This window comes from Oncorhynchus keta, unplaced genomic scaffold, assembly GCF_023373465.1.
Source record: "Oncorhynchus keta strain PuntledgeMale-10-30-2019 unplaced genomic scaffold, Oket_V2 Un_contig_753_pilon_pilon, whole genome shotgun sequence".
NCBI lineage: Eukaryota > Metazoa > Chordata > Actinopteri > Salmoniformes > Salmonidae > Oncorhynchus > Oncorhynchus keta.
Window position 1 is genome coordinate 230747 of NW_026289522.1, and position 19874 is coordinate 250620.

Sequence of the window (19874 nt, forward strand, 5' to 3'; positions counted from 1 at the left end):
GGAAAATGGATCCTGGGTACGGACTGTAGGAAACACCCAGGACTACAGGCCTAGCAGCTGTTGGACAGCAACGGTCTCAAGGCTAACATTTGGACTCAGAGAGAGAGACTGGAGAAGTGGAACTGGGCCTCAGACTGATGTCCCCAATGACTCAATGCCACGAACGATGCTCTGGCAACAGTGGACGTTAATAAAGAAGGATGACATCAGTGGGACCTACTTAAGATGGACTGTGAGTCCATTGGTGGAATGAGCTTCCCCTAAAGCTAGGACAGCAGAGCCCCTGCCCATCTTCTGAAAACAACTGAAACTCTACCTCTTCAAACATGGTCTTAAATAAGACATTGCACTTCTCTTTTCCTACTAGCACTGGCTTAGCTGATAACTCCTCTATATTGTGGAAAAATGTACTTACTTTGACTGTGATATGTGATTGTCTCACTTTGCTATCTTAATATGAATGCACTTTGGATAAAAGTGTCTGCTAAATGACTACATTTAAAAAATATATAATGTAATTCTGATCATGTGCAAACTGTCATGTCTGTTGTTATGTGAACTGAAAATACCAATAATTGACCTACTGTGGAGACAGCAGTCTTTTCCAGGAAGCACAACTCCCAGTATTCTCCTATTATCCAATTACAAACTCGGTTAAGTGGTATTTGTTGTCTCCCTGTCGTCTTCCATAAACTGTCTTTGATTCAGTGCAGTTGGCATGAGGAAGACGACTTAAAATAAGTGTTTTCTCATGCAGTTTGGATTCAGACCCGCCTTGTGCCTTTTGAACAAACAAGATGACTATTGTATTGAGTGGACCAGACTCAACAAACCTCTGTAACGTTTTTTGTATTTGTCAAACATTGTAAATCGAGATTTGTAGTTGAATACTTTTTCATACGTTGTTGGATCATTTTTTAACAAAGGAATGAAAAAATCTATTACTGGTCTTTGCTGTTTATTGCTGTTGCTCTGTATGACTTGTCTGTTTTCAGCTGGCCCACCACCACCAGCCCACCTCCACCTGTCTGGCTCTGCTTTGGTTGTCTGTTTTCAGCTGGCCCGCCACCACCAGCCCACCTCCACCTGTCTGGCTCTGCTTTGGTTGTCTGTTTTCAGCTGGCCCACCACCACCAGCCCACCTCCACCTGTCTGGCTCTGCTTTGGTTGTCTGTTTTCAGCTGGCCCACCACCACCAGCCCACCTCCACCTGTCTGGCTCTGCTTTGGTTGTCTGTTTTCAGCTGGCTTTGGTTGTCCCGCACCACCAGCCCACCTCCACCTGTCTGGCTCTGCTTTGGTTGTCTGTTTTCAGCTGGCCCACCACCACCAGCCCACCTCCACCTGTCTGGCTCTGCTTTGGTTGTCTGTTTTCAGCTGGCTCACCACCACCAGCCCACCTCCACCTGTCTGGCTCTGCTTTGGTTGTCTGTTTTCAGCTGGCCACCACCAGCCCACCTCCACCTGTCTGGCTCTGCTTGGGTTGTCTGTTTTCAGCTGGCCCACCACCACTAGCCCACCTCCACCTGTCTGGCTCTGCTTGGGTTGTCTGTTTTCATCTGGCCCACCACCACTAGCCCACCTCCAGCCCCTGTCTGGCTCTGCTTTGGTTGTCTGTTTTCAGCTGGCCCACCACCACCAGCCCACCTCCACCTGTCTGGCTCTGCTTTGGTCTGTCTGTTTTCAGCTGGCCCACCACCACCAGCCCACCTCCAGTCTGGCTCTGCTTTGGTTGTCTGTTTTCAGCTGGCCCACCACCACCAGCCCACCTCCACCTGTCTGGCTCTGCTTTGGTTGTCTGTTTTCAGCTGGGCCCACCACCACCAGCCCACCACCACAGCTCCACCTCCACCTGTCTGGCTCTGCTTTGGTTGTCTGTTTTCAGCTGGCCCACCACCACCAGCCCACCTCCACCTGTCTGGCTCTGCTTTGGTTGTCTGTTTTCAGCTGGCCCACCACCACCAGCCCACCTCCACCTGTCTGGCTCTGCGTTGTCTGTTTTTGGCCCACCACCACCAGCCCACCTCCACCTGTCTGCTCGGCTGTCTGTTTTCAGCTGGCCCACCACCACCAGCCCACCTCCACCTGTCTGGCTCTGCTTTGGTTGTCTGTTTTCAGCTGGCCCACCACCACCAGCCCACCTCCACCTGTCTGGCTCTGCTTTGGTTGTCTGTTTTCAGCTGGCCCACCACCACCAGCCCACCTCCACCTGTCTGGCTCTGCTTTGGTTGTCTGTTTTCAGCTGGCCCACCACCACCAGCCCAGCCTTGGTATTGCTATACCTCCCTCACTGCCTGTAGTTTGTTATTATTGTAATGATTGAGCCTTGCTCTGGCAGAGAGCTCCCCTGAAGAAGCAGAGCCTAACGCCTAGCCCTAATGACCTAATGCAGGTAGCCTGGTGGGCAGGAGCGTTGGGCCAGTAACCGAAAGGTTGCTGGATCGAATCCCCGAGCTGACAAGGTAAAAATCTGTCATACTGCCTTGGTTGCTGGATCAAATCCCCAAGCTGACAAAGTGAAAATTAGTCAGTCTGCCCCTGAGCAAGGCAATTAACCCACTGTTCCCCGGGCGCGATGCGTGGATGTTGATTAAGGCCCCCCCTCACACCTCTCTGATTCAGAGGGGTTGGGTTAAATGCGGAAGAGACAACACAAGTTCCATGCAATAATGATTCTATATAATATTGTACATTTTGTTGAGTTTGTTCTGGATTTGGGAACTGTGAAAAGACCCCTGGTGGCATGTCTGGTGGGGTAAGTGTGTGTGTCAGAGCTGTGTGTAAATTGACGATGCAAACAATTTGGGATTTTCAACACAATGTTTCTTCTGAAAAGAAGAAGTGATGCAGTCAGTCTCCTCAAATCTTAGCCAAGAGAGACTGGCAGCATTGTATTTATATCTTCCCTCTGTTTACAATGAAGAGGAAGACATGTCACTCTGTTCTGGGCTAGATGCAGTTTAACTAGGTCTTTCCTTGCAGCACTTGACCATATGACTGGACAATAATCAAGATAAGATAAAACTAGAGCCTGCAGAACTTGCTTTTTGGAGTGTGGTGTCAAAAAACCAGAGCATCTCTTTATTACGGACAGACACCTCCCCATCTTTACAACCATTGAATCTATATGTTGACCATGACAGTTTACAATCTAAAGTAACGGCAAGTAATTTAATCTCCTCAACATGTTCAACAGCCCCACCACCATTCATTACCAGATTCAGCGGAGGTCTAGAATTTAGTGAATGATTTGTACCAAATTACAATGCTCTTAGTTTTAGAGATATGCAGGACCAGTTAATTACTGGCCACCCATTCCAAAATAGACTGCAACTCTTTGTTAAGGGTTTCAGTGACTTCATTAGCTGTGGTTGCTGATGCATATATGGTTGAGTCATCAGCATACATGGACACACATGCTTTGTTTAATGCCAGTGGCAGGTCATTGGTAAAAATAGAAAAGAGTAGAGGGCCTAGAGAGCTGCCCTGCGGTACACCACACTTTACATGTTTGACATTAGAGAAGCTTCCTTTAAAGAAAACCCTTTGACTTCTATTAGATAGATAGCTCTGAATCCACAATATGGCAGAGATTGAAAACAGATTATGGTCAATAATATCAAAGGCTGCACTAACATTACAGCTCCCACAATCTTATTATTATCAATTTACATGTTGAGTGCCCTTTTATATAAGCATGCTGAAAGACTGTTAATTTGTTTATAGAGAAATAGCATTTTATTTGGTCAAACACAATTCTTTCCAACCATTTGCTAATTGTTGGCAGCTAGCTGATAGGTCTGCTGTTAGAACCAGTACTGCTTCACCACTGTTGGGTAGTGGAATGACTTTGGTTTCCCTTCAGGCCTGAGGACAAAGACTTTCCTCTAGGCTCAGATTAAAGATATGACAGATAGGAGTGGTTTAGAGTCAGCTACCATCCTCAGTAGCTTCTTTATATCATTGATATTGGCTTCATAATACAGTTTCTTCTTCTTTTTGTTGAGTTTAGTCACATCATTTCTCAATTTGCAGTGAGTCAGCCAGTCAGATGTGCAGCAGACTCCTTTTGCCCCGTCTCTTTCAACCATACAGTTTTTAAATTTCTCATCAATCCATGGAGCCTTAACAGTTCCAACAGTCAGTTTCTTAACAGCTTCGTGTTTATCTATAATTGGAAGAAGACATTTCATAAATTCATCAAGTGCAGCGTCTGGATGCTCCTCATTAATCACATCAGACCAACAATTTTGTTTTTTACATCATCCACATAAGAGTCACAGCAAAATCTTGTGTATGATCTCTTATACATTATTTTAGGCCCAGCTGTTCGGCTTTCCTGGATATAGACACTATATTGTGATCACTGCATCCAATGGGCACATTTACAGCTTTAGAACAAAGTTTTACAGTATTAGTAAAAATGTGATCGATACATGTGGATGATCTTGTTCCTGTAGTGTTTGTAAACACCCAGGTAGATTGATTAATAACCTGAACCAGATTACAGGCACTGGTTACATTGAGAAGCTTCCTCTTGAGTGGACAGCTTGATGAAAACCAGTCAATATTCAGGTCCCCAAGAAAGTAGACCTCTCTGTTTTATATCACATACACATCCTTTGTGTGTGTGTGTGTGTGTGTGTGTGTGTGTGTGTGTGTGTGTGTGTGTGTGTGTGTGTGTGTGTGTGTGTGTGTGTGTGTGTGTGTGTGTGTGTGTGTGTGTGTGTGTGTGTGTGTGTGTGTGTGTGTGTGTGTGTGTGTGTGTGTGTGTGTGTGTGTGTGTGTGTGTGTGTGGTAGTAGGGATGTTCTGTTGATAAGTGTGTGAATTGGGCCATTTTCCTGTCCTGCTAAGCTTTCAAAATGTAAAAGTCCTTTTGGTGTCAGGGAGCAGAAAGTACATCATTTTATTTTCGGAATGTAGTAAAGTAGAAGTTGTCAAAAATATAAATAGTAAAGTAGAGTACAGATACCCCCCAAAAACTACTTAAGTAATACTTTACACCACTGGCACTACTGACCCTGGCTCTGCTATTTCTTTTCCTCTCACTCCCTTATATTTATCTCTGTATCTCTTTCTTACTGTCTCCGTTTCTCTGTCCCAGTCTCTCTCTGTCCCCGTCTCTCTCTCACATTCTCTCTCTGTCTCATTCTCTCTCTGTCTGTCTCATTCTCTCTGTCTCAGTCTGTCTCTGTCTCATTCTCTCTGTGTCTCATTCTCTCTGTCTCAGTCTCTCTCTGTCTCAGTCTCTCTCTCTCTCTGTCTTACTCTTTTGCTCTCGTGCCACTTATTTCATACTTATTTAGGTGACTGATGAAAAAAGGGATAAGATTGATCACAGCTCTTAGAGAGTAAACACTCTCACCTCTATTACAATGAATATGTGGTCTAGTTTTGCTCAGTAGCTTTGCGGTTGACCTGCGCAATGGATACGTTCACATCCAATGAATACTTGATGAAACAGAGAACGTACAGACAAGGGGTTGCTTCTTGGTTAATATTACAGTTTTATTGTTTCTACTTCTCAGGTTGAGCAGATATCAGCTGAACAGGGCTAACGCTACAGGACAGGAAATATTCAAAGGACAAGAGAGAAGGTTTGGAAAAAGTCGTGACACAGGAATGGAAAAAAGCCAGGTGGTGGTATAAGCCCAATGATGGAAGCCCTTTTCAGTACTACAGCAGTCCTATAGGACCAGACAATGGTACGTACTTAACCCTAACTCCCCCCTATCCTCCCTCCCTCTCTTTCTCTTAGAAAGAGTTGCTCAGTAAAGCCCTTCAGTACAGCCAGGAGAAAGACGGCAGCTTCCTCACTGGGTGAAATATTACCCACGGTACCCCTGGGGTGACCGATTTGTTGTTTGTTTACACAGGAAGTAGAAAGCCAGGGTTAAGTCATGTGACCCTCTTCTTAAATCCTTTTGTTTTTGTTGTCCCCCCCAAGCCCCAACCATCCCTCTCTTTATCCATCCTCATGGGTCATGAGTCATAATCAGAGCCAGAATATTAATACTGCCATAATAGTCTAGCGTGGTCTAAAAAAGGAGAAAATATTAGACTAGAAATACACTGATATCTTCTAAGTGTGGAGTCAGGGAGAGAGGGATTGGGGTAGGGTGGTGAGGGGAGGGGCGAGGGGGTGGGGAGGGGAGGGGCGAGGGGGTGGGGAGACTTTGGGGGTAAAGGAATGTGTTGTTCAGCCCCCCGCACCCTGCCTCAACCACACGGCTGCTTTATTTGGAAGAGAGCCCCCCCCCCGCATGCCCCCTTCCGCCCTTCGACACCCCCCGCATCCCCAGTGCCACCCAGCCGGCAGCACGACCGTCTTCTTAAGAGGAGGGGGCGGCGTTAGTCTTGTCGTCGCGGGTGACGGGGATGCTGCGGTCGCCACGGCCGAGGTCGCCACCTCCACCGGTGACCTTTGGGCCACAAAGGGTCAGGAGGCCGTCGGTGGACAGTGTGCAGGAGATAGCCGATTGGTCCACGCTGGAGGGGAGGCGGTAGCGGCGGTGGAACTCACGTGAGATGTAACCGTGGTCGTCCTGGAGACAAGAGAGAGACAAATGTAGTGATTGTAAGTCGCTCTGGATAAGAGCGTCTGCTAAATGACTTAAATGTAAATGTAAATGAGGATGAGAGTAACGATGTAGTGTCCACGTTCAACACTTTAGATGGAAAATGATGAATGTTTTTTATGGTGCTTTTTAAATCATTATCCCTTCACACTGTCAGATACAGGCCTAACCATATGAATTCAGCACTCTAAGAAAAAAACATATGCGGCTGCTGGGAATGACGCAGAAAGGACGTAAGAGAAAGCAAAACGTTCCTTAGTTACAACGGCTCCCCCACTCAGACTGTCCCTGGAGGCCACTAACATCCAGAATGAAAATAAATGATGAGAGAGAGAGAAGAAAGAGCGAAAAGAGACAACATCACTTTGTATGTTGTCTACCTCACTTGCTTTGGCAATGTTAACACATGTTTCCCATGCCAATAAAGCCCTTGAATTGAATTGAATTGAATTGAATTGAGAGATAAGTAGCATATTGTAATCTAATTTAATGACTCTTAACTCTTACAAAGGAAAACTCAAAACATTGTGGGTCACGTTCACCTCTATGACTAACATACATCACATTTGTTCTGTGTCACCGTGTGGCCCAGAAAATGAAATGATTTCTCTTAGAGTTGCTCAGTAAAGCCCTACAGTACTGCCAGGAGAAAGAAGGCAGCTTCCTCACCGGGTGAAATATTACCCGCGGTACCCCTGGGGTGACCGATTTGTTGCTTGTTTACACAGGAAGTAGAAAGCCAGGGTTAAGTCATGTGACCCTCTTCTTAAATCCTTTTGTTTTGTTGTCCCATTGGTTATGTAGGAATCCCTATCATTGGAGATGTTTTTCCCAGCAAAGTGTGTCCGTGTTTATAGTTTCATCTGAGGACACGTAACTGCTTGGTTGGACTTCATCCTGGCTGAACATGGGCCTTGAAAAGGGTTGAATTGAATTCGTATGAGGGGCAATGCGCGTAAGCCAACCAATTCCCAGAGTAAACAAAACAAGGCTGTGGGTGGGTGGGTGGGTGGGTGGGTGTGGGTGGGTGGGTGGGTGGGTGTGCTCGACACACATGAATTAGGTTGAGAAATTCTCCTCTGACTCAAAATGTTGAATCTAATAACACATCTTGTTAGCATCTCTTTGAGGACGTGGCTGGTTCATGCTGGTTGTTGTAGCAGTGGCTCTGTCTAGGTAGTTGGAAGGAGCAACCTGCCTAAGGATGAATGCACTGACCTGGAAAGCACAGTGATGACAGTATCTGGTGCGCTTGTTGCTTCAACTACTGTCACAGGAGGTTTCCATGTGACAGGCCTGCAGGCACTCACACTATACATGTACAGTATATACAGTATGTCACAGGGTGTTTCCATGTGACAGGCCTGCAGGCACTCACACTATACATGTACAGTATAGACAGTATGTCACAGGAGGTTTCCATGTGACAGGCCTGCAGGCACTCACACTATACATGTACAGTATAGACAGTATGTCACAGGGTGTTTCCATGTGACAGGCCTGCAGGCACTCACACTATACATGTACAGTATAGACAGTATGTCACAGGAGGTTGGTAATGACAGGCCTGCAGGCACTCACACTATACATGTACAGTATAGACAGTATGTCACAGGAGGTTGGTAATGACAGGCCTGCAGGCACTCACACTATACATGTACAGTATAGACAGTATGTCACAGGGTGTTTCCATGTGACAGGCCTGCAGGCACTCACACTATACATGTACAGTATAGACAGTATGTCACAGGAGGTTTCCATGTGACAGGCCTGCAGGCACTCACACTATACATGTACAGTATAGACAGTATGTCACAGGAGGTTTCCATGTGACAGGCCTGCAGGCACTCACACTATACATGTACAGTATAGACAGTATGTCACAGGGTGTTTCCATGTGACAGGCCTGCAGGCACTCACACTATACATGTACAGTATAGACAGTATGTCACAGGAGGTTTCCATGTGACAGGCCTGCAGGCACTCACACTATACATGTACAGTATAGACAGTATGTCACAGGAGGTTGGTAATTGGGGAGGATGGGTTCGTGGTAATGACAGGCCTGCAGGCACTCACACTATACATGTACAGTATAGGCAGTATGTCACAGGAGGTTGGTAATTGGGGAGGATGGGTTCGTGGTAATGACAGGAGTGGAATCAGTGGAATGGTATCAAATACATCAAACACATGGTTTCCATGGTGTTGATTCCATTCTATTCGTTTCGTTCCAGACATTATTATGATCCGTCCTCCCGTCAGCAGCCCCCACTGATATATATGTGCACATGTGAGAAACCAGGCATTGGTGTTCCAAGCCATAGTAGAGGGATTGTGTTTGAACTCAGGAGTGGGTGTACTACCACAAGTCACAGTGGTAGTTATGAGCTAGCTCAGCCTGCCCGTCCAGGGAGATTAGGGTGGGTGCTGCTTAGATGGGATGGAATCTTAACCCATCCAACCAGGGGTCACCGATGGTGGGAGGTCTCACCTGTCTCTCTCCATGCTTTCCCTGGATCTCCACATAGTCATCAGTCACCTTTACGTTGAGTTCATCAGGAGAGAAGTGCTTCACATCCATGAAGACAGAGAACTTGTCCCTGTCGGACCTGACCTGGAGAGATAGAGGGAAAGGGGTTAAAGGTCACGGGTGGCGGGAACCTGGTAACCACAGTGATGCTCATCTTCTGAAATGTATTTTTTTCCCCCCATATCAGTTCAGTTCTATATGTTGTCATGGAGTCATATCTCAGAGAGATATGAAGAAGATTATCCATTTCTGGAGTGAGTATAGATGCTGCAAAACAAAATGTATGTCACTAGTCACCAAAACACTCGATGTTGTTTGGACATCGAAATTCTGATATCCTGGCATATAACCCAAGTTGAAATGCAGTTTGAGCTAGTAATGGAATGAGTCAGTCTATTATGGGCAGGACAGAGCATGGTTTAGACTTGGTGGATAACACTGCAGCAGTCTCTGAGCTCTTCCCTGCTGAGAATCACTCAAGATTAGTGCATTCCATTTGCCGCTCATTTTCAACGTACTTGCAATAGTCTTGCAAACTGCAAAATGCACTTCTTATCGTTGTTTACAGCTCCAGTAGTAGGGGTATTTGACCTCTCTGTTCTCTGTACTCTCTTATGACAATCAGCAACATCTACTACAGCTGTATAGGATAGCAGGATGTCGTAGCCATTCAATAACAGATCTGGCTAGTGCTACTACTGTCATAGCCATTCAATAACAGATCTGGCTAGTGCTACTGCTGTCATAGCCATTCAATAACAGATCTGGCTAGTGCTACTGCTGTCATAGCCATTCAATAACAGATCTGGCTAGTGCTACTACTGTCATAGCCATTCAATAACAGATCTGGCTAGTGCTACTGCTGTCATAGCCATTCAATAACAGATCTGGCTAGTGCTACTGCTGTCATAGCCATTCAATAACAGATCTGGCTAGTGCTACTACTGTCGTAGCCATTCAATAACAGATCTGGCTAGTGCTACTGCTGTCATAGCCATTCAATAACAGATCTGGCTAGTGCTACTGCTGTCATAGCCATTCAATAACAGATCTGGCTAGTGCTACTGCTGTCGTAGCCATTCAATAACAGATCTGGCTAGTGCTACTGCTGTCATAGCCATTCAATAACAGATCTGGCTAGTGCTACTGCTGTCGTAGCCATTCAATAACAGATCTGGCTAGTGCTACTGCTGTCATAGCCATTCAATAACAGATCTGGCTAGTGCTACTGCTGTCATAGCCATTCAATAACAGATGGCTAGTGCTACTGCTGTCATAGCCATTCAATAACAGATCTGGCTAGTGCTACTGCTGTCATAGCCATTCAATAACAGATCTGGCTAGTGCTACTGCTGTCGTAGCCATTCAATAACAGATATGGCTAGTGCTACTGCTGTTGTAGCCATTCAATAACAGATCTGGCTAGCGCTACTGCTGTCATAGCCATTCAATAACAGATATGGCTAGCGCTACTGCTGTCATAGCCATTCAATAACAGATCTGGCTAGTGCTACTGCTGTCGTAGCCATTCAATAACAGATCTGGCTAGTGCTACTGCTGTCATAGCCATTCAATAACAGATCTGGCTAGTGCTACTGCTGTCGTAGCCATTCAATAACAGATCTGGCTAGTGCTACTGCTGTCATAGCCATTCAATAACAGATCTGGCTAGTGCTACTGCTGTCGTAGCCATTCAATAACAGATCTGGCTAGTGCTACTGCTGTCATAGCCATTCAATAACAGATCTGGCTAGTGCTACTGCTGTCATAGCCATTCAATAACAGATCTGGCTAGTGCTACTGCTGTCATAGCCATTCAATAACAGATCTGGCTAGTGCTACTGCTGTCATAGCCATTCAATAACAGATCTGGCTAGTGCTACTGCTGTCATAGCCATTCAATAACAGATCTGGCTAGTGCTACTGCTGTCATAGCCATTCAATAACAGATCTGGCTAGTGCTACTGCTGTCATAGCCATTCAATAACAGATCTGGCTAGTGCTACTGCTGTCATAGCCATTCAATAACAGATCTGGCTAGTGCTACTACTGTCGTAGCCATTCAATAACAGATCTGGCTAGTGCTACTGCTGTCATAGCCATTCAATAACAGATCTGGCTAGTGCTACTACTGTCATAGCCATTCAATAACAGATCTGGCTAGTGCTACTGCTGTCATAGCCATTCAATAACAGATCTGGCTAGTGCTACTACTGTCATAGCCATTCAATAACAGATCTGGCTAGTGCTACTACTGTCATAGCCATTCAATAACAGATCTGGCTAGTGCTACTGCTGTCATAGCCATTCAATAACAGATCTGGCTAGTGCTACTACTGTCGTAGCCATTCAATAACAGATCTGGCTAGTGCTACTGCTGTCGTAGCCATTCAATAACAGATCTGGCTAGTGCTACTACTGTCGTAGCCATTCAATAACAGATCTGGCTAGTGCTACTACTGTCGTAGCCATTCAATAACAGATCTGGCTAGTGCTACTACTGTCGTAGCCATTCAATAACAGATCTGGCTAGTGCTACTGCTGTCATAGCCATTCAATAACAGATCTGGCTAGTGCTACTGCTGTCATAGCCATTCAATAACAGATCTGGCTAGTGCTACTGCTGTCGTAGCCATTCAATAACAGATCTGGCTAGTGCTACTGCTGTCATAGCCATTCAATAACAGATCTGGCTAGTGCTACTACTGTCGTAGCCATTCAATAACAGATCTGGCTAGTGCTACTGCTGTCTAGCCATTCAATAACAGATCTGGCTAGTGCACTGCTGTCATAGCCATTCAATAACAGATCTGGCTAGTGCTACTACTGTCATAGCCATTCAATAACAGATCTGGCTAGTGCTACTGCTGTCATAGCCATTCAATAACAGATCTGGCTAGTGCTACTGCTGTCATAGCCATTCAATAACAGATCTGGCTAGTGCTACTGCTGTCATAGCCATTCAATAACAGATCTGGCTAGTGCTACTGCTGTCATAGCCATTCAATAACAGATCTGGCTAGTGCTACTGCTGTCATAGCCATTCAATAACAGATCTGGCTAGTGCTACTACTGTCATAGCCATTCAATAACAGATCTGGCTAGTGCTACTGCTGTCATAGCCATTCAATAACAGATCTGGCTAGTGCTACTGCTGTCATAGCCATTCAATAACAGATCTGGCTAGTGCTACTGCTGTCGTAGCCATTCAATAACAGATCTGGCTAGTGCTACTACTGTCATAGCCATTCAATAACAGATCTGGCTAGTGCTACTGCTGTCGTAGCCATTCAATAACAGATCTGGCTAGTGCTACTGCTGTCATAGCCATTCAATAACAGATCTGGCTAGTGCTACTACTGTCATAGCCATTCAATAACAGATCTGGCTAGTGTTACTACTGTCATAGCCATTCAATAACAGATCTGGCTAGTAGTGCTACTACTGTCGTAGCCATTCAATAACAGATCTGGCTAGTGCTACTGCTGTCGTAGCCATTCAATAACAGATCTGGCTAGTGCTACTGCTGTCATAGCCATTCAATAACAGATCTGGCTAGTGCTACTGCTGTCATAGCCATTCAATAACAGATCTGGCTAGTGCTACTACTGTCATAGCCATTCAATAACAGATCTGGCTAGTGTTACTACTGTCATAGCCATTCAATAACAGATCTGGCTGCTAGCTGTCATAGCCATTCAATAACAGATCTGGCTAGTGCTACTACTGTCGTAGCTATTCAATAACAGATCTGGCTAGTGCTACTGCTGTCGTAGCATTCAATAACAGATCTGGCTAGTGCTACTGCTGTCATAGCCATTCAATAACAGATCTGGCTAGTGCTACTGCTGTCATAGCCATTCAATAACAGATCTGGCTAGTGGGTACTACTGTCTCTAGCCATTCAATAACAGATCTGGCTAGTGAATACTGCTGTCATAGCCATTCAATAACAGATCTGGCTAGTGCTACTGCTGTCATAGCCATTCAATAACAGATCTGGCTAGTGCTACTGCTGTCATAGCCATTCAATAACAGATCTGGCTAGTGTTACTGAGGAACTGTCATAGCCATTCAATAACAGATCTGGCTAGTGCTACTGCTGTCGTAGCCATTCAATAACAGATCTGGCTAGTGCTACTGCTGTCGTAGCCATTCAATAACAGATCTGGCTAGTGCTACTGCTGTCATAGCCATTCAATAACAGATCTGGCTAGTGCTACTGCTTCTCTCTGATTTAGTATAGCGACTTCCCCAGGGTCATGTCCTTGTCTCCCCCACTCAGCTTTCTCTTCTTTATAACTGTTACATCTCCCTGTATTAGTAATGAATGGTCGATTTTACTGTATTACACATCGCGATCAAAATCTAAGCACTGTACCCTAAGTTTGTTTATAGGGGGCAGATGTGATAATCATGGTTTAGTTTACCCATTTAGGAAGCCTGAAAGAACACATGAGACTGCACACAGGGGAGAAGCCTTACAAATGCTCAGTCATGGCCTCCTAGATTAAATACATTTAGTTTCTCTGTGAAAGATATGTACACATAGACCACCTTAGGGCCAATTACAGTACGAGTCAAATCTGTCCAATCTCAGTCCATTTTGCGAATCCTCTTTTTTTTTATAGGAAAACAGCATACTGTTCAACCAATGAAACTGTAGAGGATGTAACCAATGCATCATGGCACTAATAACTCTGCTTCAATTGATTAATTTCACCCTTATTTTACCAGGTCTGTTGACTGAGACCACATTCTCATTTACAGCAACGACCTGCGGATGATTCGATTCCCCCAAGGACACACAAGCTCTCTCTGTTAGCCAGGACAACATCTTCTGTCTATGAAGTATTACATCTTTCCCCATCAAACACTGACAACCAAGTCTGCTTTCTATCCATAAAGATAGACAACAAGAAACATGCAAATCATACATTTGGGTAGTTTGAACTAAACTAAAGGGACTACAGATTTAGAATGATGGTGAATGAATAGGTCTTAGTGGATCCTATTCTTCCCCAGAGGACGGAGCAGGTTAGCCTGGTAAACTGAACACTTCCAATGCTGAGCACAGTGATCAGTCAAGTTGAACAGGTTAGTTGTTACCTCAGACATGCCAGAGTTGGTGGAGTCCAGGAAGTTGCGGAACAGCGACTGTCTGTAGTAGGGGCTGATGGTGGAGGCAGCGTAGGGGAACAGGTCATAGTCGAACATGCCCTCCCCGAAAAACTGGTCAAAGAGACGAGCGGGATACATGGAGCCCATGGCACGTCTGAACCACGGGTGCTGGATGGCAATATCCATACTAGCGTAGGTTAGGTTTTAGCTCAACGGGCCCAAACTCAATACAGACGGTTTCCTGCTGCTCTGCTTTAGCTCGGCTCGCTAGTGCCTGTGTTCTGTTAGGAGTAGAGAGAGAGAGGCGTGAGGGAGGACTAGAGGTAGTAGTAGCAGTAGTAGTAGAGAGGAGTAGGGGTCCCAAGTGGTGCGTGTCCTCTGCAGCCGCCCCCTCTTTATATACCTGTGGGGCAGAAAAGAGAGGCTTTAGTGCAGATCTCTGTGGAATGGCATTATCTCATGGTGGGACGGGCTCAGTCAGCAGAATCGGTGGGTGGAGTGCCCGCTGGCCCGTCCAGCTACAACCTGGCCCTCGTAACGTGGCGGGACCTGTGCCAGCGCCAACCGGACGACAAGGCTCTGACAAAACAAGCCGAGGCTTGGCCTGTGGAGAGGGTGAGGAAGAGGGGGAGACGGAGAGAGAATCAGGAGGTCAGGGGTGAAAAGAAATGGATTGGTGGCACCTTAATATGGGAGGACTGGCTCATAGTAATCACTGGAGAGAATAAATAGAATGGTATTGAACAAATCAAAAACATGGTTTATCATGAGCCGTCCTCCCCTCAGCAGCCTCCTGTGGTTGGTGGGGTTTCTGACACTGGATACGGGGGATGGGAATTAAACCTGTCTGGGTGTGGAGCACCGACATGCTCATCCTCTCTCTCTGTCTTACACACACACACACACACACACATACACTATTGTTCTGGTACTTTGTTGGGATGAAGAGCAGACTTCAGTCACAATACAGTCTGGGCGTGGCTGTGTGAGGGCGTGGAGAGGTCAACATCACAACAGCAGCGGTCAAACATTGTGAGGATGGGTATTTGTCCGATTGACCAGTTTGGAATGTAAAGTAGAGGGAAAACAGCAGAGGAAACAGCAGAGGAAACAGCAGAGGAAACAGCAGGGGAAACAGCAGAGGAAACAGCAGAGGAAACAGCAGGGACAAAGCAGGGAAACAGTAGGGGAAACAGCAGGGAAACAGCAGAGGAAACAGCAGAGAAACAGCAGAGGAAACAGCAGAGGAAACAGCAGGGAAACAGCAGGGAAACAGCAGGGAAACAGCAGAGGAAACAGAAACAGCAGAGGAAACAGCAGGGAAACAGCAGAGGAAACAGCAGAGGAAACAGCAGGGAAACAGCAGAGGAAACAGCAGAGGAAACAGCAGAGGAAACAGCAGAGGAAACAGCAGGGGAAACAGCAGAGGGAAACAGCAGAGGGGAAACAGCAGAGGAAACAGCAGGGAAACAGCAGAGGAAACAGCAGAGGAAACAGCAGAGGAAACAGCAGGGGAAACAGCAGAGGAAACAGCAGAGGAAACAGCAGAGGAAACAGCAGAGGAAACAGCAGGGAAAAAGCAGACGAAACAGCAGAGGAAACAGCAGGGACAAAGCAGAGGAAACAGAAACAGAGGAAACAGCAGGGACAAAGCAGACGAAACAGCAGAGGAAACAGCAGAGGAAACAGCAGGGAAACAGCAGAGGAAACAGCAGGGAAACAGCAGGGAAACAGCAGAGGAAACAGCAGGGAAACAGCAGGGGAAACAGCAGAGGAAACAGCAGAGGAAACAGCCGAGGAAACAGCAGAGGAAACAGCAGAGGAAACAGCAGAGGAAACAGCAGAGGAAACAGCAGGAAACAGCAGAGGAAACAGCAGAGAAACAGCAGGGAAACAGCAGAGGAAACAGCAGAGGAAACAGCAGGAAACAGCAGAGGAAACAGCAGAGGAAACAGCAGAGGAAAAACAGCAGCAGGAAACAGCAGAGGAAACAGCAGAGGAAAAGCAGAAACAGCAGGAAACAGCTGAGGAAACAGCAGCAGAGGAAACAGCAGCTGAGGAAACAGCAGAGGAAACAGCAGCAGGGAAACAGCAGAGGAAACAGCAGAGGAAACAGCTGGAAACAGCAGGGAAACAGCAGAAACAGCAGGGAAACAGCAGAGGAAACAGCAGGGAAACAGCTGAGGAAACAGCAGAGGAAAAACAGCAGAGGAAACAGCAGAGGAAACAGCAGAGGAAACAGCAGGGAAACAGCTGAGGAAACAGCAGGGAAACAGCAGCAGGAAACAGCAGGGAAACAGCAGGGAAACAGCAGAGGAAACAGCAGGGAAACACAGGAAACACAGGGAAACAGCAGGGAAACAGCAGGGAAACAGCTGAGGAAACAGCAGAGGAAACAGCAGGGAAACAGCAGGGGAAACAGCAGGGAAACAGCAGGGGAAACAGCAGAGGAAACAGCAGGGAAACAGCAGGGAAACAGCAGAGGAAACAGCAGGGAAACAGCAGAGGAAACAGCAGGGAAACAGCAGAGGAAACAGCAGAGGAAACAGCAGGGAAACAGCAGAGGAAACAGCAGAGGAAACAGCTGAGGAAACAGCAGGGGAAACAGCAGAGGAAACAGCAGAGGAAACAGCAGGGAAACAGCAGAGGAAACAGCAGGGAAACAGCAGAGGAAACAGCAGAGGAAACAGCAGGGAAACAGCAGGGAAACAGCAGAGGAAACAGCAGGGAAACAGCAGAGGAAACAGCAGAGGAAACAGCAGGGAAACAGCAGGGAAACAGCAGAGGAAACAGCAGAGGAAACAGCAGGGAAACAGCAGAGGAAACAGCAGGGAAACAGCAGGGAAACAGCAGGGAAACAGCAGAGGAAACAGCAGAGGAAACAGCAGAGGAAACAGCAGAGGAAACAGCAGAGGAAAACAGCAGAGGAAACAGCAGAGGAAACAGCAGAGGAAACAGCAGAGGAAACAGCAGGGAAACAGCAGAGGAAACAGCAGGGAAACAGCAGAGGAAACAGCAGGGGAAACAGCAGAGGAAACAGCAGAGGAAACAGCAGGGAAACAGCAGAGGAAACAGCAGGGAAACAGCAGGGGAAACAGCAGAGGAAACAGCAGGGGAAACGGCAGAGGAAACAGCAGGGAAACAAAAACTTTTGTTATTGACCAAATACTTATTTTCCACCATAATTTGCAAATAAATTCATTAAAAATCCTACAATGTGATTTTCTGGATTTTTTAATCTAATTTTGTCTGTCATAGTTGAAGTGTACCTATGATGAAAATTACAGTCCTCTCTCATATTTTTAAGTGGGAGAACTTGCACAATTGGTGGCTGACAAAATACTTTTTTGCCCCACTGTATGTGTGTGTGTGTGTGTCTGTATCATTGTGTTTGTGTGAAGTAGCGTGCAAAATTGTTTCTAAAGCAATAGTGTGTGTGTGTGTGTGTGTGTGTGTGTGTGTGTGTGTGTGTGTGTGTGTGTGTGTGTGTGTGTGTGTGTGTGTCTGAACCATTGTGTGTTTTTGTGTCTGAACAATTGTGTGTGTGTGTGTGTGTGTCTGAACCAGTGTGTGTGTATTAAAGCCTAAGAACTCAGAGAGAGGAGCTATGCACCCAAACAGACCCCTCCACGCCCACTGCACCCACCCCCAGTTCCCATGGCTCTGATCCCTCTCCCGGTGACTTCCCTCCGGGCCTCGCCCCCTGCTGTATTAACCTAATCCCGCTGGGCTTTCACCCGGTCCAGCACAGAGGCTTATACAAAGCACCGGCCAGGCCCTTTCTCCAGCCCACAGACTCACCCGCCAAGACCAACCGGCCTCGGCCAGGGCCGAGCGCTTAGGGGACGTTGTGGGGCTGGATGGAGGCCAGAGGGGGATGGGGGAGAGGATAGGGGTGCCGGACGTAGCTGGGGTTGGGCCTTGTTACAGCCCTGTCAGCAGGTTTTAGGGGCAGAGAGGGTTTTATCAATGAGCCAGACAATAGAAGCCCTGGTCTGTGTATATCCTACAGTACGCTAGACAGGTCAGGTTATTCATCGTCAGCTCTAGTTGGAACAGCGGTATGTAACCTAACCTGGGGCTAACCTGAGGCTAACCTGGGGCTAACCTGGGGCTAACCTGAGGCTAACCTGGGGCTAACCTGAGGCTAACCTGGGGCTAACCTGAGGCTAACCTGAGGCTAACATGTGACTAACCTGAGGCTAACCTGGGATTAACCTGGGACTAACCTGAGGCTAACCTGGGGCTAACCTGAGGCTAACCTGGGGCTAACCTGAGGCTAACCTGAGGCTAACCTGGGGCTAACCTGAGGCTAACCTGAGGCTAACCTGAGGCTAACCTGGGGCTAACCTGAGGCTAACCTGAGGGTGTGGGGATATTGATTTGTGTTCTGGAATGTTGAGGGAGCACAGAAGCATTTCACTGCACCTTTTATACATGCCGACTGTGTATGTTACCATTACAGTCTGATTTGTATTCCTTCCTTTAGCTGATCACAAAATGATAGTGAAATAGGACAGGAAGGAAATGTGGTAGACAAGGTTTGAATCCAGGTCTCCTGTGCACAACAAGACTGTTTTAGCACACTGAGCTAAATTGGGGGGGTTTGGACCTCTGGAAAGGTTACTCACCACATAAGTGTGATTCACTGAACCACCACTACTGAAGGATGGAAGGAAGGAAGGAAAGATGGAAGGAGAGAAGAAGGAAGGATGGAAGGCTGGATAGATAGAAGGATAGAAGGAAGGAAGCCTTTAGAGGCCTTGCTTAGGGCCTGTGTGCTCGCTCTAGCTCAGGGGTAAGCAACCCTGTTCCTGGCCTAACTTCACCACACCTGGCCAACTGAGCTAATTGATCAGTTCAGTGATGGCCTAACTTCACCACACCTGGCCAACTGAGCTAATTGATCAGTTCAGTGATGGCCTAACTTCACCACACCTGGCCAACTGAGCTAATTGATCAGTTCAGTGATGGCCTAACTTCACCACACCTGGCCAACTGGTCAGTTCAGTGATGTCCTAACTTCAACACCCCTGATCTTCCAGGCTGGTTAAATCAACATTATAAGGTGTCACTCCAGGAGCAGTGTTGCCTACCCTTACTATAGCTAGTTGTACAGTAGCTAGAATACTTCAGGAATTGACTAGTTTAGCCATTAATAAGTCACTATTATTCAAAACTCAATTAACGGTCTCGTGGTTAGAGCGTTGGACTAGAGAACCAGAAGGTTGCAAGTTCAAATCCCTGAGCTGACAAGGTACAAATCTGTCGTTCTGCCCCTGAACAGGCAGTTAACCCACTGTTCCTAGGCCGTCATTGAAAATAAGAATTTGTTCTTGACTGACTTGCCTGGTTAAATAAAGGATTTTTTTCCCCCATTGCTATTTGAAGTGTGATTTGGATTGGTCATAATGTGTTAACATGTAATAACTAAACAGCTTTCTGTTTGCATGGTTGAAGGACATTTCTAGCCTACAAGAATGACAATTATGAGAGGACTCACCATCCATGTTATCAATATTATGGTTTTAACCATGTTTGGATGATATAGAGCCCTCAAACTTAACTCTGGACCACGAAGCCAGTTCCACTGCCTTGTTTCATTGTTTCCCTCTAATGAGGGACTGATTTAGACCGGGGA

At 46.5% G+C, this 19874-nt stretch overlaps 1 protein-coding gene across 2 annotated transcripts; it reads right to left on the reverse strand.

Moving 5' to 3' along the window:
* Window positions 1-5488: 5488 nt before the first annotated feature.
* Window positions 5489-19869, reverse strand: cryaa (crystallin, alpha A). Of its 2 annotated transcripts, XM_052511794.1 has the most exons (4): window positions 19737-19869; window positions 14222-14514; window positions 9074-9196; window positions 6241-6546 (listed from the first exon to the last, which is right to left on the reverse strand). In XM_052511794.1, the coding sequence occupies exons 2-4, from the start codon at window positions 14417-14419 to the stop codon at window positions 6334-6336; spliced, it is 534 nt and encodes a 177-aa protein (XP_052367754.1). In that variant the 5' UTR covers window positions 14420-14514; window positions 19737-19869; the 3' UTR covers window positions 6241-6333. The 2 variants fall into 2 exon arrangements, with proteins under 2 accessions (XP_052367753.1, XP_052367754.1); XM_052511793.1 differs by lacking the exon at window positions 19737-19869 and having other exon boundaries at window positions 5489-6546; window positions 14222-14632.
* Window positions 19870-19874: the final 5 nt, after the last annotated feature.